The sequence below is a fragment of the Cetorhinus maximus genome, chromosome 13, assembly GCF_964194155.1.
Source record: "Cetorhinus maximus chromosome 13, sCetMax3.hap1.1, whole genome shotgun sequence".
NCBI classification, from domain to species: domain Eukaryota; kingdom Metazoa; phylum Chordata; class Chondrichthyes; order Lamniformes; family Cetorhinidae; genus Cetorhinus; species Cetorhinus maximus.
In genome coordinates, this window is record NC_135891.1 from 106,802,643 (window position 1) to 106,826,926 (window position 24,284).

The window sequence follows — 24,284 nt, forward strand, 5'->3', positions numbered from 1 at the left end:
GCGGCATAATTATTGCTGTAATTGGCTGTCACAACATAGTAAAATCAAATTATGGCCATTCCATGATTTTAGAATTTTGTCTTCTGCACATCTCTGTTTTAAAGCTGACCATTTTCTTTTGTCATTTCAAATAAGTAAATTTTAACCTAGTGAAACATCTGATTTTTACATAAGTGCTGGTTATTCCTACTGCAGAACCATCATTATTGGTATGTATCTAGTAATTTGTGTTACTAAGCTGTGGAGCTACTGGAATTCATGCATGCTGAAATTAATTAGCTGAAATTGCTCACCAGCTGACTGAATAATAACAGCTTGCAGTGAGTTTGGATTTTTGGGCATTAGCAAATAAGATATAGAGTCAGTGGGCTAATTGAAGATGATCTGAGCACTATCAATTTTTACTAACTATACCAATAACTAAAATTGTGAACAAATTTTTTGAACAAACTAATTCATGAATGAAAATATATATCTCTCTATATCATTAAGAACTATAAAGCTGAAATTACTTTATGCAGGTAGTAGCACACTGGCTGCCTCACTTGAGATCTTGCTGGACTGTCCAATTCGAGACTGGAACAGCGCCATAAAAGCTGCTGAGGCTTATGCCAGAACTTCATGCTAATGTTGGGAATATTCAAGCTGCAGCTGTAATGCTCTATACATTTTATTTTAATCCGAAAGTCTGAATGGAATACCAACAACTAAGCTTGTTCAGCCTGTGAACTCTCCCTCCCAGACATCATAAATGCCTGGAAGTTCTAAAGAAGACCTAACCATGATTTGTTAGGGAGAGCTGCCTGGCAGGGAGAATAAAGTTTTTGAAAAAAGACTAAGGGAATACTTTGAAACATTGTCGGATTAATGAAATATACACCAACTAGTTGCAAAACATTAGGAATCTAGCAAAGCAATAGCCAATAATTAACTGAAAAAAAACTTGAAAAACAGCTTAGAACTTTTACTGCAGTTGAATAGAGGTGTTGAGCCTGCACTATTTCATCTTCCTGAGCTTTTTAAAAAAGTAAAAAATAAAGAAGAGTACTTAAATTTTGAGATGTACTGAGTTGTCTGTGTGGCCCTCTTTAGCAGCAGTTTCTTTGCTTGTATGGTTCACTTATTAAGATTAAATTGCTTGACATAAAGGCAAAGTAGTTCATCAGAAAAGCATGAGGAAAATCAGAAGTCTATTCACCTCCTAGCAGCTGGTTATACAGCATCACCTGATGAGGGTTGTCTGCCAATGTTTAACAGGAAATGATGAGCCTAAGAGTTAACCTAAAAGATAAAAATGCCAAACAGTTGGTGAAAAAATACAACTTTACTGTGTATTTCTACCCTTACCTATAGCTGTGGTTGCACTTCCTAATGTTACCAGGCACTAATATGCACACAATTTGAAATAAAATTAACTACTTTTTGGGATTCTTTAACAGAATTTCACATGTTCAACTTTACTGTCTTTGTTTTCTGATGTTGTTTTATTCTATCCCCAGGAATACACATGTCCAAGATGTGACTCTGGTTTTATAGAAGAATTACTTGATCAAGTACCAAGGTAAAACAGCATCTTTGTACAGTATTGTCATAACTAGATTTTTAATTTTTTTAAAAATTAAGTCTTTGAAGAAATTTCTGTAACATCATAATGTCCCACGTAATGTAGTTTGGACCAGCGAGATAAAAATAGATTGGCTGAAAAATTATAATCCAAGAGTAGAACTGTAATCTTCCTTAGATTTGCAATTATGGGTATCAGAATCAAATTTGGCAGAGTGTACTTGTGAATGACTGATTTTTTTTTATGCCAAAGAAAGAGTAAGCTATCTATTACATCCTGAAGAATATTATAAATACTGAACTTTATTGAAAGTACCACCTTAAGAACTAGACCTGTGTATACATGGATCTTCCAGTTCCTTTTGACTTGGCACAGCACAGTAATGTGAAGCAGTTACAGGCACAATCAGTTTGCTCAGAATTTCTGAACGCAACTCATGGCTCTTGTACCATTTTGTTTTCCCCCCCTTCTTCCAATTTCCCCCCCTTCTTCCAATTTCCCCCCCTTCTTCCAATTTCCCCCCCTTCCAATTTCCCCCCCTTCCAATTTCCTCCCCTTCTTCCAATTTCCCATTCATTCCCAGTTTTTACTCTGAAACCCCACAACTTTGAGCTTTTGTAGTAGACACTTGCGTGAAGCTTTGAGAAGATCATTGGAACCATAGCTACTTGTGGGGTTTATCATAGTGTGCTTGCAACGTTACTTCCTCAGAAAAATTAGTTGGCTATCTCTCTCTCCACAGTGTTTATAGATCCAAGAACTACACCACCCCCATCGCCAAACTTTAGTCAAAAGTGCATAAAACCTCAATGTAGTACTACCAAACTCCAGGCCTCCTTCTGAGTGCTACCAGATCTTTATAGCAGCCCACTAAAGCTGATAAATCTATGTCTCCATTAATGCTATTTTGTGTAACACCTGTTGTCTGCCAAAACAACTGACACACTGAGCAACATCAAGGGACACTGGTTGATATAAAGAAAGATCTTGCAGGTATAGTTCTTCCAAGTAGACTTACTTCTCGCTGTACTTAAGCATAACCTCTGATGCTCCGATAAGCATTTTGGGAGATTATAATATGTATACAGTCCAAGTATAGTTTATATACAATGACAATCCTTCACAATGTTCAATTGTGACATATTTGCTGTTAGTGAAGGAAATGGGTAGATTGACCTGGAAATTTAAAGGCACTTGTCTACAAACTTCCCTCTCCCAACAGTAATTAAACTGTTAACTGACCTCAGGCTTGTGCTTATTTAAACAGTTTGGTAAGTCTTGGATAGAATGGCTAGATAAATGCAGTTCCAACTTAATATTGTGCCAAATAGCCCACAACCATTGTTGTTCTATTGTTTGGAAACAGCACATTGTTCACAGTAAATTAGACAATGTCAGGGAATGTTGGTAGTGGTAGCTAAGTATTAGTCTCTGTAAGTAGGATACATTTGGTAAATGCTTGATGGAATACTGATTCACGCTGTTACGCTTTTAGGCTGGACTTCATGTCCAACACATTTTCCGATGGAGCAATTTGAGGTCTCTTTACTGAATTTTAACTCAGCACTATCTTGATCTAATGTCCCCACTGCAAACAATGCTTGATAAGAGAGGCTGAAAAATGATGTAAAGGAGAATTATTTATGTCATGCTGGATTTATTAAGAGATTGTGAAACAAAAAGAATATTTTCAAATGAATGGCCTGGTTTTTTTTCTTCTGTATTCTGCACAGAATCCTCATGCTAAGGTAGTTGTTGGTTACTGCTTTCAGTCTTGTTTTTGAACTCCATGGATTACTCTGCAAAAATTCTTCAGGAAGGTGCAGTGTAATTTGGTCATCATGCATTATCAATAGTCATTACGTTTCATAGTGGCAGACATTTCCATTCTGTTAAAACAAAGACTTTGCTACCATGGAAATGGAGTTGGAACTCTGCTTGGAAAGTATCATATCTGTTTGAACTGGATACTTAATAAAATTGTAATTTTTGGGGGTGCAGTAAAGTCTCTTAATAACCTTTGTGGTACCATTGTTTTATGGACCAGGTGGTGTTGTGCTGAGAGTTGACCGAGAATGTTAAGTTCATAGTCAGGAAAGGTCTGCATGTTGAATGAACTACAAAGAAGCTTTTAATGAGTTGTCCATGTCCTACTTGATTTTCTACTTGTCTTGCCTTTTCCACACTCGAAAGGCAAAAGTTCTTCCAGCACACATGCCAAACAAAAAAAGGCCACTTGGGGTGAGATGCTGGGTAGCTGCTGCTGCACACTGTGGTAATGCAAGCATGAGTTTCTACCTTCTTGGGTGGGGGAAGGAAGAAGAATTGCTTTCTCATGGAATTGGCCTAATAATCATTGCTAAAACCTGTATGCATTTGTGTTTATTAATGCACTTTCCGTTCTGTCCTTTGAATGTTCAGCCCCAGTGTCCGTTGTCAGTAGGATTTGCAGGCATGATTACCTGAAGTGATTCTTGAATGTTGCTTAAAAAAATAGAAACTCTTTTTGTCAAAGCTTTTCGTCTTGCACTCATCAGGACACTTCACAAGAAAATACCAATATCAGGAGAAACAACATATTTATACTGTATGAAAGGAGAATGCTGATTGGTAGAGGCATTGCCATGGCGAATGCATTGACAATGCCACACATGTATACACATTGCGCATGTTTCAACCAAACAAACTAAATGACAGCCATTTGCCGGTTCATTCTCCAGGGCAATATCTTGACCAATCAGAGTCGAGCTGCCTGGTTTAAATTTCAAACAATGCTGGGAAGTTAACTGTCAGTCACCATCAACTGGTGTATTCTCCATGCCAACACCTCTACCAATCAGAGCCCATTTGCCAGCTAATCAGCACTCTCTTTTCTTACAGTATAAATATGTTGTTTCCCTTGACATTGCCGTTTTCTTGCGAATTGTCATGTTGAGTGCAAGACGAAAAGCTTTGACAAAAAAGTCTCTTTCTTCAGCAATATTCAAGTGCTGTACTATCAAACGACTATTTGAAGTGATTTTCTTCATCACCTTCCAAGCTGACAGTATTATATTATTGCTGATTGTTCAGACATTACTTTTTTTCCTCTGCTCTGACTGCTACAAATCAGCATCAAGTACTGGATCTGATGCTAATCTGCAGCATTTCCTGTGCAGGTGCTTAAGCGTTATAATGGTTGCCCATTGATCAGCTTCCTGATAAGATGAGGAACTCAGAATGGTAGGTTTCTAAGTACTTTGCATTGATTGAAGATCCTCCTCCTTTAAACAACAACTAAGGTACCACTGAGGATAGGCTAGATCATTTAATCAGTTCCATTTTACAGAGCATGCTGATTATGTTGCTATTTAAAGTAAAATGAGCCATAAAAATTTTTTTCGTGAATGGCTGGCCACAATGAAGGAAGCTGCAGACTACAATCTTGCCAGGATGTGTGGAACGTGAATCTAGAGTTATCCATGAATCTTGTGATCTTTGCACAATATATTCAGTTCTTCTTGAGAACTATTGGGATTTTGAAACAAAATAGAACAAAATAACTCTTAACTGAAATTGTTATGTTCGGCATTCATATGGTCTCTGATTTTAATTCAGCAGTTGGTACAGGTGAAGCAGACTGCCTTATTGTGCATTAATCTTTAATAACTAGTTGCAAATTCTTATGGAAATTATACCTTATGACATTTTTAATTATGTAATATTTGAAATTCTTGTAGAAATACTGAAAATGGCTCAAGTTCAACAGCTTCCACGAGTGACCAGACTCGACAGTTATTTGAGGTTGGTAGCATGGTTTTCCCAGGGTTTCAAGTTTTAATTACTCTGCAGAGTGTAATTATTTTCTTATGAATGTGTTGTATCCGTTCCTGACTTGGTTTTTGATAGAGCTACATTTTCAATGAATAATTGCTCTCTCTACTATAACTTTTTATTTCTGCTTAAAATCTTACAGTGATGTTTTAATCCTAGCCAATACAAAAGTATTAAAGTATGCATTAAAAAAATTACTTAGTGATTAGTTTAGATCATCAGTATCTTACCCTGAAAAGATTGGCGACATCATTCTCTAATAAACTAAGCATGTGATAGGGTGCCACCGTCACATAGACCTTTACTTCACTCGCACACCACCAACCACCCGGTAAAGCAGGGGTCCCTAAACTGTGAGTCATGACCCCTCCATGGGGTCACAGGACGAGATTTTGAGGTTGCAAGCTCTGAGGCAGCAATGTCAGTCGTGGAGCTTGGACTTAGTTTTGACAACTGTAAGGCCCCTTTAAATATTTGTATTCTTTTTCTGTCGGTGGGCGTAGCTCTATCGTCCGTTCTCTGAGGCCCATTTGCTGCAACAACCACGGCCTGTAAAATGCAGCAGTTTTAAACCCTCTCTCTGGTCTAGAAATATCCCTCCACTCAACAACCCTTCCCCCTCCCCTCCTCTGTGTCTGAGGCATTAAAATGGGATCACATCAGGAAAAGGTTGCAGAAACACTGGGGAAATGATGCAGTTAATAGCTTTAACTGGTTATTAAACAATACTGCAATTATTTATATGGAATCGCCCAAGAGCTTTAAAGGTTTCCATTCCTGCCAAAACACTGAAACAACTTTAAACAAAGTTGTGTGTGACAGCCTTTGTGACTGTAGCTATGGTGCATTATTCTCCCTTGTCCTCATCAAATTGTCTGCAGCCTCTAACATGGCCAACCACACCACCCACCTCTAAAATTGTTCCTCCATTGTCCAGTACAATTGGACTGCCCTTGCTCAGTTCAACTCTTGTCTATCCAGATCATTTCCAACAATAGCTTCTTGACCTGTCCTTGCACTGTTACGTCAGAGTCCTGTGAGGACCTAGCCCTTCCACTTCCTCATCTACATGCTGATCCTTGGCGGCATCATCTGATATGGGGTTGGGATCCACATGTACACTAACGCCACTCAGCTCTATCTCACCACCGTTTTTTCTGACACCTCTTGTTGTCTCTGTGTTACCAACTTTTAACATCCCATCTTGTTAGGAAGATCAATGCCATGACCTTCAGCCCTTGCTGCAAACTCCACTGATTTCATTACATTGCCACCAGGTTTCAATATCGCAGATTTAAAATGCTCATTCTGTTATCCAGATCCCTTCATATTCTTGCCCCTCATTATCTCCAACAGCCTGTAATCATACAAACCTCCAAGAACTCTGTTGCCCTGCAACTGTAGTATCTTATGCCTTTCCTTACCATTGGCAAGTTTTCAGCTGTTTAGACCCTAAATCTGTTGAAAGTAACCTTCTTAAACCTCTCCACTTTCTTCTCCTTTTAAGACCCTCTTTAAGACTCACATTTGACCAAGCTTTTAGTTATCCTTAATAATGTATCTTTTGATTTCTTGCTGTTTTGTGATTGCGCTTCTGGAAAGTAAGAATGCCCTCGCTTACTGGTTGTTTTGTTTTCTGCTCAGGAGAAATGTTACTAAAGCAAAACTAAAACAGAAATGTCTATAATGATCAGCCAAAGCCACGTGATAGATGCTGACCTTTTGGGGAACCCAACACTACCTCCAAGCTCACTGGAGGAGGATGTACATTAATCTAATTGGACCATATGTTCGATGAGGTTCAGATGTCCACTGGAGAGCCAATCTGCTCAACACCCTTGTCTCGAACAAATTTCTCCCAACTTGCCAAGAATGGTATTTTCAGGATGTCTCTGGCCTTTCTACAGAAGTTCTGAGATAGCATCCTGTTCCATGGCTTATGTTGGTTTCTGATCCAATTTTCTAAATCTTAAATCAATGGAAGATGTTTTCGATTTGAGCCCTCCCAAAGCTTGACAACTGGTATTTTGTAAATCTTCAAATGAAACCATAATTTTACTGTGCAAATGCCACATTCGTTCTTGAAACAGAAGTGATTTCCTTTTTTTAAGTCTGGTTCTCTTTATCACTTGAAATCATATGTGGCAAGATAAACTATGCCGATGGATGCACTACCAATTTATCTGAATTATCTTCATTTATAGTTTTAACTTGGGTTATAATGAGAAAGATTACGCTTGTCTACAATGAAAGTTGATATTTTACCTGTAATTCTGTATTATTCAAGACTATTTTTTACTTATTGTTTTAGATCCTTTGTTTCTCCTTGCAGTCTACATAGTCACACCTAACTCATGGATAGTTCCAGCTCTTTGTGTGTTTTGTTCACATTCCAAGGTGCTGTTGTAACAGATTATGAAAAATTTAGTCAGATATGCTGATGGCCAATGCTCTGTTTATATCACATAGAGGATCTCTTAACTTGAGCCAGTTATTTTCTTCACGTAGCTGTTGCATTCTTCCATGTTGTAAAATATGCACTCAAAGTTCCATACTAGCATAATGTAATGCAACGACCCATATGCACAATACAGTGTGGATGGAATACTGCTCATATGGAAGATAAGCATCAACATGGACTGGTTGCATTGAGTGTCCTTTTTCCATGTTGTAATTTGTATAATTTAATGCTGTTAATGCATGTTGCCTCCAAATGTATCAACATTAGACACATGCATATTTTAACTGACACGTTTGGAAAGATATTTAAAAAAGACTTTCATTGTGCTTTCGTTAGTCTCCCAATTAAGACCTAGTTATAATTAACGACTGCAGGAGAAAAAGCCAGACCTTATTTTGATGGTTTGCAGTGCAACTATTCATTGTGTATGTTCCTTCAGTGTAAAAGATTTGTCCTCCCTGATATTGAACAGAGCTCAACACAACAAACTGCCTTTCTGCACTTGAAAGTGACAATGAGGATGAAGTTAGGTAGCCTTCAAAAATGGGTGCAGAGATCATGAAGCACATAGTGTGAAATACAAGCAGCGTGCATCCTTTGTGCTTCTTTTTTTATTCATTTACAGGATTTGGGCACCGCTGGCTGGGCCAGCATTTATTGCCTATCCCAGAGAAGGTGGGCCATGCCCATGAGAAGGTGGTGGTGAGCTGCCGCCTTGAACCGCTGCAGTCCCTGTGGTGTAGGTACACCCACAGTGCTGTTAGGGAGGGAGTTCCAGGATTTTGATCCAACAACAATGAAGGAACGACAATATATTCCCAAGTCAGGATGGTGAGTGACTTGGAGGGGAACTTCTAGGTGGTGGTGCTCCCATGTATTTGCTGCCCTTGTCCTTCTAGATGGTAGTGGTCTTGGGTTTGGAAGGTGCTGCCTAAGGAGCCTTTGTGAGTTTCTGCAGTGCATCTTGTAGATGGCACACACTGCTGCCACTGTTAGTTGGTGGTGGAGGAAAGGGTGCCAATCAAGCAGGCTGCTTTGTCCTGGATGGTGTCAAGCTTCTTGAATGTTATTGGAGCTGAACTCATCCAGGCAAGTGGAGAGTATTCCACCACACTCATGACTTGTGCCTTGTAGATGGTGGACAGGCTTTGGGGAGACAGGAGGTGAGTTCTGCTGTAGGATTCCTAGCCTCTGACCTGCTCTTGTAGCCACAGTATTTATATGGCTAGTCCACTTCAGTTTCTGGTCAGTGGTAGCCCCAGCATGTTGTTAGTGGGGAATTCAGCTATGGCAATGTCAAGGGGCGATGGTTACATTCTCTCTTGTTTGAGATAGTCATTGCCTGGTACCTGTGTGGCTATTTTACAGGTCTTGCTGCATTTGGACATGTTCACAATCTTGGAAGCAATCCAAGACTTCTGCACAACTCATGATCTTCATTGGGTGCATACATCAGCACAGTGGCCCAGAATTGTAGCTTGCTAGCCTGCGCTCTTAAGGGAGAAGTGCATTGTGGCTGGAACAGGTGCTGACAGCCGTGCAAGAAGTGAACCTGACCTCAAACAGTGAAGAGTAGCACTACGTGGGAGGGACCAGGCTCCAAGATTTTCTATTGTTGCACTTGAGATCTGGGGGCAGAAGATGAAAAGCAAGAAATCTCTCCTGAATCCACGCCTCATCATCAAAAGGCTTTGAGAGTAGATAGCCTTAGAGACCAATTCCTGGAATCCAGCCCCCAAGACCTGGATGCAGTGCTGCAAGAAATTCAGTGGTCTCTCCGAAGTGGCAAGGTCAGTGCATGCATCTTCAAATGCCACATCATGCCATCTGTAGCAGTACCCTCAGCTGCCACTCAATTCATAACATGCCCCTCACCATCTACCAACAACCTCTTTTGATCAAGTCTCACTCCTAACATTCATATGCTTCACTGCATGCTCATACCTTGGCACTGCTGCAGGTACACCCACTTCTCAAATCTTGCACAAACTGCCAACTATTCAATCATGGCAGCCATATCATCTGTACAGATTTCATGACATTCACTGACATCCTTCCTTCCTTTCTTGTAGGACAAGGTGGGGCACAACTGGAAGCAGCAGGAGTTAACCAGAGGGGATAAGCACACCTTTGTGTTCTAGCCCATGTGGAGGAGACTCTGCTGGCCAGTATTGGAGCAACCGTTGCTAAGACCATGGCCAGTAACATGCTAAAACAACTGAAGATGAACCTTTGTGCCTAATCCTCCTTCTCATGTCCCACTTGCTCCATATTCCACCATCTCCTGAATTAAAAGCTGCAGGTGCTGTAGCATGCTCCACTTTCTTCCTCCCATCCCCACAATTTAACCCTCGTGCCTTTTACCTTTCAGACATCCAAGAGGTCCAAACTGGTCAGGTAGTGGAGGAATATCAAAGAAGAAAGTGAGGAAGGTACAACACCATTACTTGATTTCACACTCTTGGCCAGCAGCTCAAATGTTGACATTGCACCTATCTTAAAGAAAAGATTAGAGGCAAGATCACCTGCTGTGAGACAGGGCTGCTGACCCCAGGGCAAGGATAGTGCAGGTACCAGTTTTCCAGAACGTGAGTTCTGCACAGGTCTCGGATGAAGACTTCGATGTGAAAACCTACAGAAGAAGACTGATGGGCAATACATCAAATGCTTGTGTTTGGAAGCCTCTTGGAGCCTGCGCTCAATTTCCAGGAGCATGGAAGTATCCAGATCCAACTCGGCACATAGCTTGGAGCACATCTTTCCCAGCAAAGAAGTGGTGGCCAATCCATGAGCACGCTGTGGGGCCCAGCTGTGATGCACCATCCAATGGTCGATGTTTCAGCTTCTATTGCAGGATTAGCAGCTTGCACCAAAAGTCTGAATGCTGTAGTGAAAGCTCAGACTGTTCTTATGCAAGCTTAGACTACTGCGAACAAGACTGAGAGTACCATTGTGCAAAGGAGCTTGCAGCATGTTGGAGCAATCCAGGATTGCCCCAGGAGAATGGCAATGTCTAAGGATGACCGCATTCATGCTCCCATCACTGCTCTGCAAATGTCCTTGCAGTTGCCTGTCAGCCAATCAGCCCAAACTGCTGCCACACATACTGAAATGCAGTCTGAAGTCAGGCCCATAGCTCCTGCAAGATCATCTGCAACTGAAAACCAGCAGCTTTTCATCAGTTACATTGCATCACTGGGGATGGCACATCATAGGAGCTATAGGACAGGTAAAAGCACATAGAAGATGGGAGCTAAGGGACAACACAAAGGTGATTAGTTTAATTGCATCTGGAATATGGCATGATTTGATTTGATAATTTTTGTGTGCATTGTTTATTTTGTGTGGCTTCTACCTTTGTGCTGTGTTCAAGAGAATGGTGTGATGATCAGTTATAGAGATGGGAAGTAGTGTTGGAATTGTTGATGAATGGGGAATTGGGGCTGCTGTTACTGGTGTTGCACTCAAATTAATTCTTCACAGCCTGCGCAGAAAGGAGCTGTCTAGCTTGGTGCCTCTCTTTCTCTTCCTACTGTTCATCTTCCTTCTCCTCAGCTACTTGCTCGATAGCTGATGACAAGGATTGACCCCTTATGATGGTGAGGATGCAACAGATTACAACAAATCATGAGACCTGCTCAGTTGAGTACTCCAATACAGCCTAGGCGTTGTTGTTTCAGCATGACAGTGGCCTGCTGTATCAAATTTCTCCTAATAGCGTGGCTCTTATTGTAAAATGCTGCATACTTGTGTGTGGGTTGCAGTGTCTTCAATGGATAGCCCTTTTCGCAGAGTACCCATCCTTTGGTTTGCCATGGTGGTTGAAAATGCAGCTGGAACAGTAATTTACTGCAGAATTAAGGTATCGTCACTACTACCAAGATGCTGGGCGTTGTATGGCCTCTCAAATGGATGTTGAGGGAATGAAATCTATTTTGGTTCTAGTACATGGCAGAGTTGATATGCGATATTTATATAGTCAGTGACATCTTGGAGGGTCGTGGGTCTTTGGAACTCTCTTCCTGAAAAAGGTGCTGGAAGCAGAATACTTTTAAGGCAGAGGTAGATAGATTCTTGATAAGCAAGGGGGCGAAAGGTTATCGGGGGTATTATGGGAATGTGGAGTCAATGACATCCTGCATCATGACGTAGCCTGCAGCCCTGGCAAGTCCTTATGGAAACTCTTGCCTGCTTATCTTTGGCAAGAGAGAATGAAATGTTCTTGGCTCTCTTGGAGTTCATTGAAGTTCTGTATCCCCTTACATAATATTAGATCGCAAACTGCGAGAAGTTGTAGACAATGCCAGAACCAGCTTGGAAGGATAAAAGTTTATAGCTATGGTCACCTTCACAGTCATTGGCAGTACAATCTTTGTTTTGCTTTGATGTTGCATTGTTCCACACTTGGGTTCAGCTGAAAACCGTCTTTTCTTACAAATGTACGAATTAGGAGGAGTAGGAGTAGGCCACTCACCCCCCTCGAGCCTGCACCGCCATTCAATAAGATAATGTCTGATCCGATTGTAACTTCAACTCCACATTCCCATAATACCCCTGAAAACCTTTCACCCCCTTGCTTATCAAGAATCTATCTACCTCTGCCTTAAAAATATTCTGCTTCCACCACCTTTATCAGGAAGGGAGTTCCAAAGACTCACGACCCTCAGAGAAAAAAAAGTCTCCTCATCTCTATCTCAAATGGGCGATCCATTATTTTAAACAGTGACCCCACTAGTTCTGGATTCTCCCACAAGAGGAAACATCATTTCCGCATCCACCTTGTCAATACCCCTCAGGACCTTTAAAAGTTTTGATCAAGTCGCCTTTTACTCTTCTAAATTCTAGCACATACACGCATAGCCTGTCCAACCTTTCTTCATAACCCATTCCAAGTATTAGTCTAGTAAACCTTCTCTGAACTGCTTCCAACGCATTTACATCCCTTCCTTAAATAAGGAGACCAATACTTTACACAGTACTCCAGATGTGGCCTCACCAATGCCCCGAATAACTGAAGCTTTGTATTCAATTCCCCTCACAATAAATGTTAACATTCTATTCGCCTTCCTAATTACTTACTGTACCTGCATACTAACCTTTTGCGATTCATGCACTGGGACACCCAGACCCCTCTGCATCTCAGAGCTCTGCGATTTCTCACCATTAAGATGATAATGCTTTTTTATTCTTCTTGCCAAAATGGACAATTTCACATTTTCCCACATTATAATCCATTTGCCAGACCTTTGACGACTCACTTAACCTGTCTATATCCCTTTATAGCCCCCTTATGTCCTCTTCATAACTTACTTTCCTACCTGCTTTTGTGTCATCAGCAAATTTAGCAACCATACTTTGGGTCCCTTCATCCAAGTCATTTATATAAATTGTAAAAAAAATTGAGGCCCCAGCACTGATCTCTGTGGCACACCACTTGTTACATTTTGCCAACCAGAAAATGACCCATTTATGCCTACTGTCTCCTGTTCACTAGCTAATCTTCTGCCCATGCCAATATGTTAGCCCCTATACCATGAGCTTTTATTTTTCACAATAACCTTTGATGTGGCACCTTATCAAATGTCTTCTGGAAATCTAAGTAGAGTGCTTAGTATATCCACCGGTTCCCCTTTATCCACAGCACATGTTACTACTTCAGAGAACTCCAATAAATTGGTTAAACATGGTTTCCCTCTCACAAAACTATTTTGACTCTACTGCCTGATTACCTTGAATTTATCTAAATTCCCCTCCTATGACATCTTTAATAATAACTTCTAACATTTTCCCAATGACAGATGTTAAGCTAACTGGCCTGTAGTTTCCTGCTTTCTGTCTCACTCCTTTTTTGAATAAAGGAGTTACATTTGCTACCTAATGGAATGTTCCCCAAATCTAGGGAATTTTGGAAAATTAAAACCAACACATCACCTATCTCGCTAGTACCTTTTAAGATCCTAGGATAAAGTCCATCAGGACCTGAGGACTTGTCAGCCCGCGCCTCCAACAATTTGCTCAGTACCACTTCCCTGGTGATTGTAATTTTCCTGAGTTCCTCCCTCCCATTTCCTGATTTATAGCTATTTCTGGGATTTTACATGTACCCTCTATAGTGAAGACTGATGTAAAATATCTGTTCAATTCATTTGCCAACTATTATTTTCCATTAGAAAATGAGTCTGGGGAATTAATAAAGGACCAATGCTAACTTTGTTAACTTTTCTTTTTTAAATACCCATAGAAACTCTTACTATCAGTTTTTATATATCTAACTAGCTTTCTCTCATACTCTAATTTTTCCCTCCTTATTAATCTTTGTCATTCTTGGCTGTTTTTATATTCTGTCCAATCTTCTGACCTGCCACCCATCTTTGTGCAATTATATGCTTTTTCTTTAAGCTTGATACTATCTAACTATTTTAGTTAACTACGGATGGTGGGTCCTCCCCTTGGAATTTTTCTTTTACTTTGGAATGTATCTATTCTGTGTATTCTGAAATATCCCCTTAAATGTCTGACACTGCATCTCTATTGACTATCCCTTAACCTAATTTGCTAGTTTACATTAGTTAGCTCTGCTTTCATGCTCTCATCATTGCCCTTATTTAAATTTAAAATACTAATCTTAGACCCCCCTCCTCTCTCCCTCAAACTGAATGTAAAATTCAATCATATTATTATTATTATTATTATTATTATCCTCCTCCTCTCTTCCATCTTCTAGTAACCAGTTATTCTCTGGTCATTCTCCCAGTCATGCTCTGTTCCAAGGGGAAGCCCAGTTAATGCAAGCACATCAGGGAGCAACTGGTTTGCGCAGAAGCCTTCAAGTCAGCAAAAGGTCCTCGAGTACCTGCCACATCAATCCTGTAGACTTCCAAAATTTGAAACAGCTATAGGAAGCATTAAACTTCTGTCGATCTCAGCAGCAGCCAGAAGAAATTAACCAGCTACTCAACGATAAGTTGTTGATTATTCTTTTAAATAGTGGAGTGGGGCAATGGGATGTCCTTCTTACTTGTTAACGCATGTTCAGTTGCGTGAGGTTAAGAGAGGGAACCCCACATTCCAGTAATGCTCTCTCTAAAACTCACGCAGCTGGACATGCATTAACAAGTATGAAGGACACCCCGTTGCCCCACTCCACTATTTAAAAGAATAATCAACAACTTATCGTCGAGTAGCTGGTTAATTTCTTCTGGCTGCTGCTGAGATCGACAGAAATTTAATGCTTCCTATAGCTGTTTCAAATTTCAAATCAACAATCCATACTGATTGATGTCACAATCTGCCTCCTCTGTATACTTTAGTTGACATTAGCTGTGCACATTAATGCCTTCACTAATATGATGTCTAGAATGATTCATGTCAGAAGTGTACATGTGCTGTGGAAACCATTTTGGACACCCATGGAACACAAACAATGGGCACTACAGAGCTCAATTTTGCCTCTTAAAAACTGGATACTTATTCACTTTACAAGCAATTAGAATTTCATTACTAATACGGAACTGAAGAAATCTGCACATGGTGATAAGTAAGTGTAATGTTTCCTCTTATTATCACCAGCATGTGTTTTTTTCAAATAATCCATTTGGATTAAAGTTTCTTAAATTGGTTACTGTGGATACTGTCTTGCCCATGCCTACAGTATTGTATTTCATAAAAATTCCAAGCCCTTGATGGCCTTTGTTACAATTGTGAAGTTTATAAGATAGTTTTGGAACTGTCTTTAAATTTAGGCTAAAATAGAGAGCCATGTGAATGGTATATTTTGAGCGTTCCATTTTATTCAAGGGTAGGATAGAATTGGGGATCTAAAGAATAGCTAATCGACATTCCTACCTGAATACAAGGCCCATGTGATTCACCTTGACATATGGAATGGTGCAAAGGAAACCATTGTAAAGATCAGGTTGTGAGCTTTCCAAAAATATCACTGAATATCAGACAGGTTAGTCTCCCAGTGTCCAAGAGAGGGCGCAGCCAGAGGCTGAAGGTCTTTGTGGTTCACCGCACCAATATGCGTAGAAGCTTGTGCTCCAATTGAAAGGATCAAAACTGTAAGGAGTTAAAATGAGGCTGGAAGATTCACCTAGCTTGTGATAGAGGGAATATCTCCAGTAATACACTTGACTGTGAAGGACAGTTCTTGGATTAGAAGTTAACAGGGTAATAAAGGAAAAGAACAGAAATAAACCCTTGGGAGCTAAAAATTACTTCAAACTGATTTCAGGAGAATTGAATGTCTACTTAAGAAGACAGTGTAACAAATACCTGTGAAGTTTTTTTTTTGGTTATGCTAAAAATTAAAGGGAGGAATTCTGTTCTGCAATTTAAAGTATACATTGCCTGCAAAGATGGTGTTTAGTCAATAGAGCTTTTAGACTTATGTTACAGTAAACATCTTAAAATGTGAAATCTTGTTGTGTCATTCTTCCGGCTGTTAACTGGAAGTTCTAATTTATTTTTAAAAGTTATTGGTCTCTATGGCGATCATAACACTAGGTGGGGGGGTGAGAAAGAAGTGGTGATTTTAAAAAAGGCAGAAGGAACCAGTACATCAGGCTCTTTGGTGCAAAGGTAATGATGAATCTATGGCAATGTCTACAATTTATACTGTTTGTGAAGACAGTACTTATTGGTTGGCAAGTGGACTCCGATTGGTAAAGGTGTTACCATGGAGAATGCACCAGTGATGGTGACTGGCAGTTAACTGCCAAGCATTGTTTGAAATTTAAACCAGGCTTCTTGACCCTGATTGGCCAAGGCATTGCCCTGAGGAATCAGTCAGCAAATGGCTCATTTATTTTGTTTAACTGAAACAGGTGCAATGTGTGTACATGTTCTTTCTGATTGCTAAGAACAGGGCCCTGTGTATTAATATATGTAGCTTCCAGTATGTCTTACAGCCTTGCGAGGCTTTAAAACCAACCCGGACATACATCAGTAAATCTGATAAAGGGGCGGGAATAGTCATCCTTAACAAGCGTGACTATACTAACAAAATGCACGCAATTCTTAATGATGGGTCCAAATTCGTATCCATTGGACCTGCCACTCAACATGACTGGACAGCCTTGCTCAAAAGTAGGCTTAAAAAAAACAGTTGCTGGAGATGTGTAAGTGTGATGAGCTACCACGTGATATATCATAGCAGGGTTCATCCTCTCAGTTCACTATGCCCGCATATGTATGGACTGCCCAAGACACACAAAAGTGATGTCCTTTTATGTCCTATCTTATCCATGACTCATTCTACACAGCATGAATGAACCAAATGGTTGGGTGAATTGTTATGACCAGTTTTGACCAAGTTTTCCACATACACTGTGAAGGACTCCTTCACATTTTCAAAGGCCGTACAGGACTTGCATATTGATAGCAATGCTGAGTCCATGTGGTAATTTGACATTGCTAGCCTATTCACCAATGTTCCACTTAAAGAAACCTTAGATATTTGCGATGCAGCACTATATCATGGTGATCTAGACTTGCCACCGTTTGCATAAATCAGCATTCATTGAACTTATGAACCTGGCAACTCGCACAGTTAAGTTGACACCATGTATGCCCTAATAAATCGTGTTGCCATGGGACCCTCTCTTTGCCCAGCTCTTGTAAACATCTTTATTGGATTCCATGAGAAACATATCTTCGATGGATTGACACCTAACCACCTACTCCCCACATATTTCCAATATATGGATGATGCGTTTGCTATATTTAAATCCGCAGCTGCATGTAGTAATTTCCTTACATGTTTTAATGGGCTCCATCTTAAGCTCAAATTCACCTTTGAAATGGAGCAGTCAAATGAACCCTCCTGCCTTGACGTAATAGTTGAGAAATCTGCCAGGCGGTTCTCTATTGCAAGCCTACCTTCACTGATCAATATATGCGTTGGAATTCTTACAGTCCCACATGCTATAAGATTGGTCTTCTTGGTAATCTTGTAAATAGGGCCCGAACCATTTGGTCACCATGCAAGCTTAATGCTGAAATAGGGTGCATCGAAGGCATCCTACAGGATAATGGCTACCTTGATCAGATAATTTCCCACTGTATTTCATACAAACTCATGAACAGGCCTAAGGCAGTCACTTTCGGCCCTGAAAAGTGCCCAATCTACCTCTGATTGCCCCAGAAGGGCAAGGTGTATCAAAGATTTAAGCAACAAGTGAAACTTAATTGTTTCACGCTGCTGCTATGCAGTAGCAACACGAGTGGTATTCGTCACTAACAGCATGCTGCCGTCAAGCCAAAAAGATGTTCTGCCTACCTCACAAATGAGCAATGTGGTATATGACTTTCAGTGCCAAGTGTGATGCTAGGTATGTAGGCTGTATGTCCCAAAGACTGGCAGCATGTCAAACAGCATGTCCTAGCCAATGTTCACAATGGGCAAGCTACAGACTGTACCCAACCAGTTTGTGATTGCAAAACTCAAAACAGTGTCCAACATTAGATGTGATTCTGCGATTGGACAACATTTGCTAAATAATCCTCACTGTGCTAAGGATTACGCTGACAACCAATTTAAGATTGTCAGTCGGGCTCGCAATGTGGCGCATTTGCGTGTACTGGAAGCTACATACGTTAATACACAGGGCCCTGTTCTTTGAAGACAGGCAGAGCATGTACACACATTGCACCTGTTTCACCTAAACAATAAGTGACAGCCATTCGCTGACTCATTCCTCAGGGCAATGCCTTGACCAATCAGAGTCGAGCTGCCTGGTTTAAATTTCAAACCATGCTTGGCAATTAACTGTCAGTCACCACCACTGGTGCATTTTCCATGGCAACGCCACTGCCAATCAGAGTCCACGTGCCAACCAAGCAGCACTCTCTTCTCATACAGCATAAATTGTCATCTTCCCCTTATTCTTGTGAAGTGTCCTGAAGAGTGCAAGACAAAAAGCTTCGACATGTCTCTTTTTACAGCAATATCATATTGTTGTAGTTAGGGTGCTGTCAAATTAAAGATAGACAAGCGAGTCCTTAAAATCATTTCAACCTTGTAAACAGCATCTGTTTAGTCCAAAACAATGCAAATAGTATTCATATTTAGCTTATAAAGTTAACCCTGAGAAAAGTTATTTGTGCTCCTATCCATTTAAAAAGTTAAGGAGGCTTTTAAAATCCATTAGATCTACAGCTGTGGTGATTTGGTTCCGTGTTATAGAAATTAGCAAAGTATTTACATGCGTTTACTTCCTTCCTCGTTTTATCTTTCCAATAACATACAACACGAGAGCTTATTATTCTTGTCCCATTGGTTATCCAAGCTAATCTTCATGCTATACTAATGGAACTGCTGTAGATAGACTGTCAGTGGAGGGAACTGCACACACTAGGGCATCTGTGACATACAATACTGTATAGGATGTGATAAATGGAGGTGGTGGATTCAGTCAGTTATTTTGTCAGTATCCATCTAATCAGGACAGAATAGAACCAGCCCAAGGTGGGATGCCATTTCATTGCTATTGATCTTGAATACATGAATCAAGCTGAATATATTTGAATATTTCTTTTCAAAATTCGAATGTCACTATATTGTGGTAAATGTATGGTGCATCAAAACCGAGAATGTTCTAAGTTTGATACCTGATCTGTTTTGAGTAAGTTAATTTGAATCAAGGTTGTGGTAAGAGTACTTGACTCAGTCTCCGGTTGTCTGTTCTTGATTGCTCTATAGTGATCTCTGCTCAAAGTACACCTGCGCAACCATCTGGTAAGGACAGCAATTCACTGATGAAGACTCTTCCTGTTGAATAGCTTGCTGACACTCATTAAGATTTGCGTGAGATAGAAAAAGGGGCCAAGCACAGAGGTAGCATCTTTAACTCTCCTAATGATTTGCAAAGAAGAGGAATTTTGTATTGTACACTAAAATGGAAGCAAAATACTGTAGATGCTGGAGATCTGAAATAAAAACAAGAGTGCTAGAAAAACTCAGCATGTCTGGCAGCATCTGTGGAGAGGGAAACAAAGTTAATGTTTCAAGTCAGATTAATTCTTCTTTGGAACTGAAGAGAGGTAGTAATTTGGGTTTTATACTGTTGAAAAAGGGGGGAAGGGAAGGTGGAGCAAAAGAGAAGGTCAGGGATGGGTTAAAGGATAGGGGAGATTAAATGACAAAGATGTCACAACGCAAGGCAAAGGAAGTGGCAATGATAGTATGCCAGAATAAAGGTAGCACTGCCTGAAAGCAAAAACATGAGAATACGATATAGATTGGCACTGGGGGTGAGGGGAAAGAAAGTTTAAAAAATGGAATCACGGTTCATGGTCTGAAGTGGTTGATTTTAATGTTGAATCTAGAAGGCTGTAAAGTCCCTAATCGGAAGGTGAGTTTTTCCAGCACTTCTCTTTCTGTTTTATTTGCATTGTACACCTCTAGGATGCAGTTGAAAATTTACCTCCAAGTTGCAATGCTGTTTATCCCCAGGTGTGGTCAGAGCTGAATATTTCTGTCATACTGTGCCAAGTTTAACCCAGAAGAAAGTTTTAGACTGCTGCTAAGTACAAGGAGGAAATTGTTTTACTGCAATATTTTCAGCCTTATTTTTATAAATGTAGATGGTGAAAGGATAGTCCTCTGCTTCCTATATTAGGAGTAAGAACACAATCTGATGTTTGCAACTAAGTGTTTTTAAGACTAATTAATGAAAGGGCCAATGAAATTTAGAACTTCACAACTAAATCTATTTTGCATGCATTGTATGTTTGTGATACTTTCTATCTGTTATGGTTTGGCTTTTACCCAGCACTATTTTATCTTTTACTTATGGGGAAAAGCACAGATGCATAACCAGATTGAGTCTCCTTTGATCTAAAACCTGCACCCATGTTCTGTACTTTGTAAGGATTAGTGTGTTAAGAATTGACAATTAATCCCTAACAATAGTCCATAACTTTTCTGAAGGGCACATGGAGTTCCCAACTCAAACTCATGTCCTTTCTGAAAGTTGAAAGATGAGAAGCACATTTAAACTCTTTCGAGTTATCAACAGTCACAGATTGCAACTCTTTCGAGTACAATCACAATTCTTGGTTTCCGGGAGTGGGACATGAACCCACAACCCTCTGATTCAAAGGCGAGGGTGCTATGAACTGATATGTGTAGGCTAAAACTATTTGGTCAGGTGATTCACCAGTAAATTAACAATATCAAAAGGCACTGAATAAAGACAATACTTCAAAATTGGAATTAGTCCATAAATAGTTAAAATACCCCCCCTTTTTTTTTTAAAAGAATGTTTTTCTTTTGCAGTGTTTGGTTAGCACAAAGTTCTATCTAAAAATCATCAAATGTGTCAGATGTGCTATTCCATCTGGACAACTTGAATTTCACCTTATCCTGTGGAGGCCAGACTTCCTGGCAGAACTGTGAAAAGTGAAAATCTAAACCTCTACAGAGGCCTAGGAGTGTATTCTATAACTATCTTCGAGAAATGTATAGGCGAGGACCAAAAGGAAAACTGAAAACATTTTTTTTTTTTTGAAAAGCAGAAAATGTTTATTCCTAATCTTGCTTTAAAATTCTGTTTGCCCCAGGGTTTAGACCAGCACTTGCTTTCCTTACCACAAGCGAGCTATGGACAGTTTGCATTTGGCATTTTGGATGATCCCTTTGATCCCTTCCCCTTTGGAGCCAACCAGAGTTCAGAAGAAAACAGAGACTCTGAAAGTAGGAGGGAACGGGAACACCAGTCGCGACCACGGTATAGTTCTAGACAACCCAGAGCACCCCGGTTCCCATCACGGCGCCCTACAACACGAAATGAAGGAGTGCCAACTCTAGAAGGGTAAGTGTATCTCCTGGAATTTCAGCATTCAACTGGGGGAAGAAACTTGTTTATGGTGATAAATGTTTACTCCGATACCTGTCTTTAGCTGTAACTTAGATTAAAGCTGCTTTTTGGTGCCTATTTTACTGCCGTGTCTAGTTCCAAGAAGATTATTGGCGGCATGTATATGAAATCTGGGCAATATGGGTATGAGTTGGCGCGACGGTTTCACAACAGCAAATGTATAGTGAATGAATTAAAAGCATGTGCACAGCAAACACTACAACTGTATTTTAGGTTGTGATAGTGGTTTAAATAGAGGTGCATTTTTATGTATGTGGTATAATAGAAACAATGGCAGCAGTTGTTAAATTGTCCTTATTGGAACCTACAGTCGTATGCTTGCACCTATTGTAGCTTGAAATGATATTCAAACTTTTGTTTATTACAGGATTATTCAGCAATTGGTTAATGGAATCATTGCACCCACAGCAGTGCCAAACTTGGGATTGGGCCCATGGTAAGCTGTATTACAAAGTTGTTGAAAAGGTTTATATTGAAGTTTGAATGCCTAGTTATTAAAAATTGGTACCATCTGTTTTGAGACATATTTATTTCCCAGAAATGAGAGGTCAAATTTCTATGCAATTTTTCTTTTCTTCTTGAACTAAGTTTATTACAATAGCCAAGATTTTCCTGAAGATAGTAATGATGCATCTCTGGTGTATGCCATTATTGGAATGCAGATTATACATGAAATTAGCTATGTAAGTTCCCAGAAAGAACCGGAATTTGAACTGGACACTTAACCCGACTAATTCATGCATAAGGAAATTATACAAGGAAAAGCAGTATTTTATAACGTGGATTATTTTGCGCTGATAAAAAATGAATTGTAGCACATAAAGCTGCTATTAGGCTAATAAATAGCAATGATCATCTAGTTAACGGTCAGTTATCACCTTTTGAGGTTACAGGATCTGAAAGGTGTTCTCAGGGCAGACAACACTGAGCTGAAATTTAGTGAGCACAATCGTGCAGTATAATTCAACTGATAGCAACTTTTGTCAGATTCGTTGCCTTTTATTTTCCAGTTTATTTGCTTCATCAAGTTTGCACTTGATTCCAAATTGTCCCATTAACTTGAATCTACTTTGGAGACCAGAAGGGAGAAGTAGGGACTTTTGATTTGGTCACCGTTTTACATAAAGACTATGAAGATTTGAAAATCATCACTGAATTGAATTACACCAAACGTTGAGTATGCTTTGTCTAATTTACCCCCATGCTTGTTGCAGCATATTGTAATCAAAAATGCAATAAAATATGGAGGAAGGTATTCTCTGCAAAGCTGGAATGCTTGAAACTTAGTGTATGTCATGATCACTTCATGAGAAAATTTTGGTCAATGTATTTTCAGTCGCATCTTGATCAACTACCAATTGGATATGAGATTCAGTTGATGTTGGCTATCTTCTTGGTCAACATCTACAATCACATTCATTTGCTGCTCCCCAGTACTGGTTTTCTGCTCCTGGCTTCAGCTCCATGTAGGTCAGTTTTATGCTTTAGACTTCACCAGTCCCTTTCCAATGCATCAGCTAATGTCTGCTAGGTTGGCACAATTATGGGACCTTCCTTGCTGTGTGGCTCCGTGCTATTGTTGTTTTGATCCAAATAGTTGGCCTTTTGAGATGAATTGTTGTTAAATATACCCTTTTAAATTAAATAGAATCCTCAAATGCTTTTGCAGGGAAATCTGGAGAGATATGGTCTTGAGATGTGCAAATCCAGAAGTTCTCTGATTCAATCACTCTGTTGAGCTTGTGGACCTGAATGGGTTAGGGTGAGAATTGCTAGTATTCTGGAAATGTGAATCTTGTGTAAGGATAGACTCATGTTCTAATGTATTTGTCAAACAGCAATGCTGTCTGATCAGGCTCACATATGGAAATGGTCACTTGGCTAAAGAAATGGAACCTGCAACTCAGTATCGGAAGGGATAGGTGAGGGAGTGGGAAGGAAGTTGTGTTTTATTTCAACTTGAAAGCTAACAAAGTCAGTATTCAGTGTAACTAAAATTTCATCTGTTTTTGTAGACTGATTTTTAATGTAAAGTTTTCTCTGCTTTATAGGGGTGTTTTGCATTCAAATCCAATGGACTATGCGTGGGGAGCCAATGGCTTGGACACTATCATTACACAGGTAGTTAATCTGGTTAGTGCAACACTGTTCATGTTGGAATTATAGTAAGAAGATGGATACAAGAAAATGTAATTTGACCTAGCTTCTGACAGTGAAGTGAAAGTGCTACCAATTTTGTGAATGGAAGTTTCATTATACAATGTAACTTCTCCACTCCGGAAATCTATTGTTCAGAAACACCAGCTGTTTGGAAACATTTTAAGCAGACCCAAGCAACTCATGGCATCGTTTTAGTATAGTACTTTGGAAGCGGAAACATAGAAGATACGTTATTTGGATAAAAGAAACAATTTTTATTCCTGATTTATAATGTTTTATCACTGTTTTATACTTAAGGTAAACATTTATATCAATGGTGTTTTCCATGTCTCACACCTTGTGGTTAGGCATTCTCCGTCATGAAATCCAGAATTGATTTGGTCCCCAGCATTTCAGACTGGAG

At 39.8% G+C, this 24,284-nt stretch overlaps 1 protein-coding gene across 4 annotated transcripts in view; it reads left to right on the forward strand.

The window, feature by feature from the left end:
• rnf126 (ring finger protein 126) overlaps positions 1-24,284 on the forward strand; it is a 69,481-nt gene that overhangs the window by 25,735 nt on the left and 19,462 nt on the right. For 2 of the 4 annotated variants that reach the window (XM_078555953.1, XM_078555951.1), the window contains 5 exons: positions 1,500-1,561; positions 5,284-5,347; positions 21,405-21,655; positions 22,089-22,157; positions 23,773-23,854. In XM_078555953.1, coding sequence (XP_078412079.1) covers positions 1,500-1,561; positions 5,284-5,347; positions 21,405-21,655; positions 22,089-22,157; positions 23,773-23,854 — 528 coding nt within the window. The remainder of the gene's footprint in view (positions 1-1,499; positions 1,562-5,283; positions 5,348-21,404; positions 21,656-22,088; positions 22,158-23,772; positions 23,855-24,284) is intronic. The other 2 variants (XM_078555954.1, XM_078555952.1) reach the window with 1 other exon arrangement.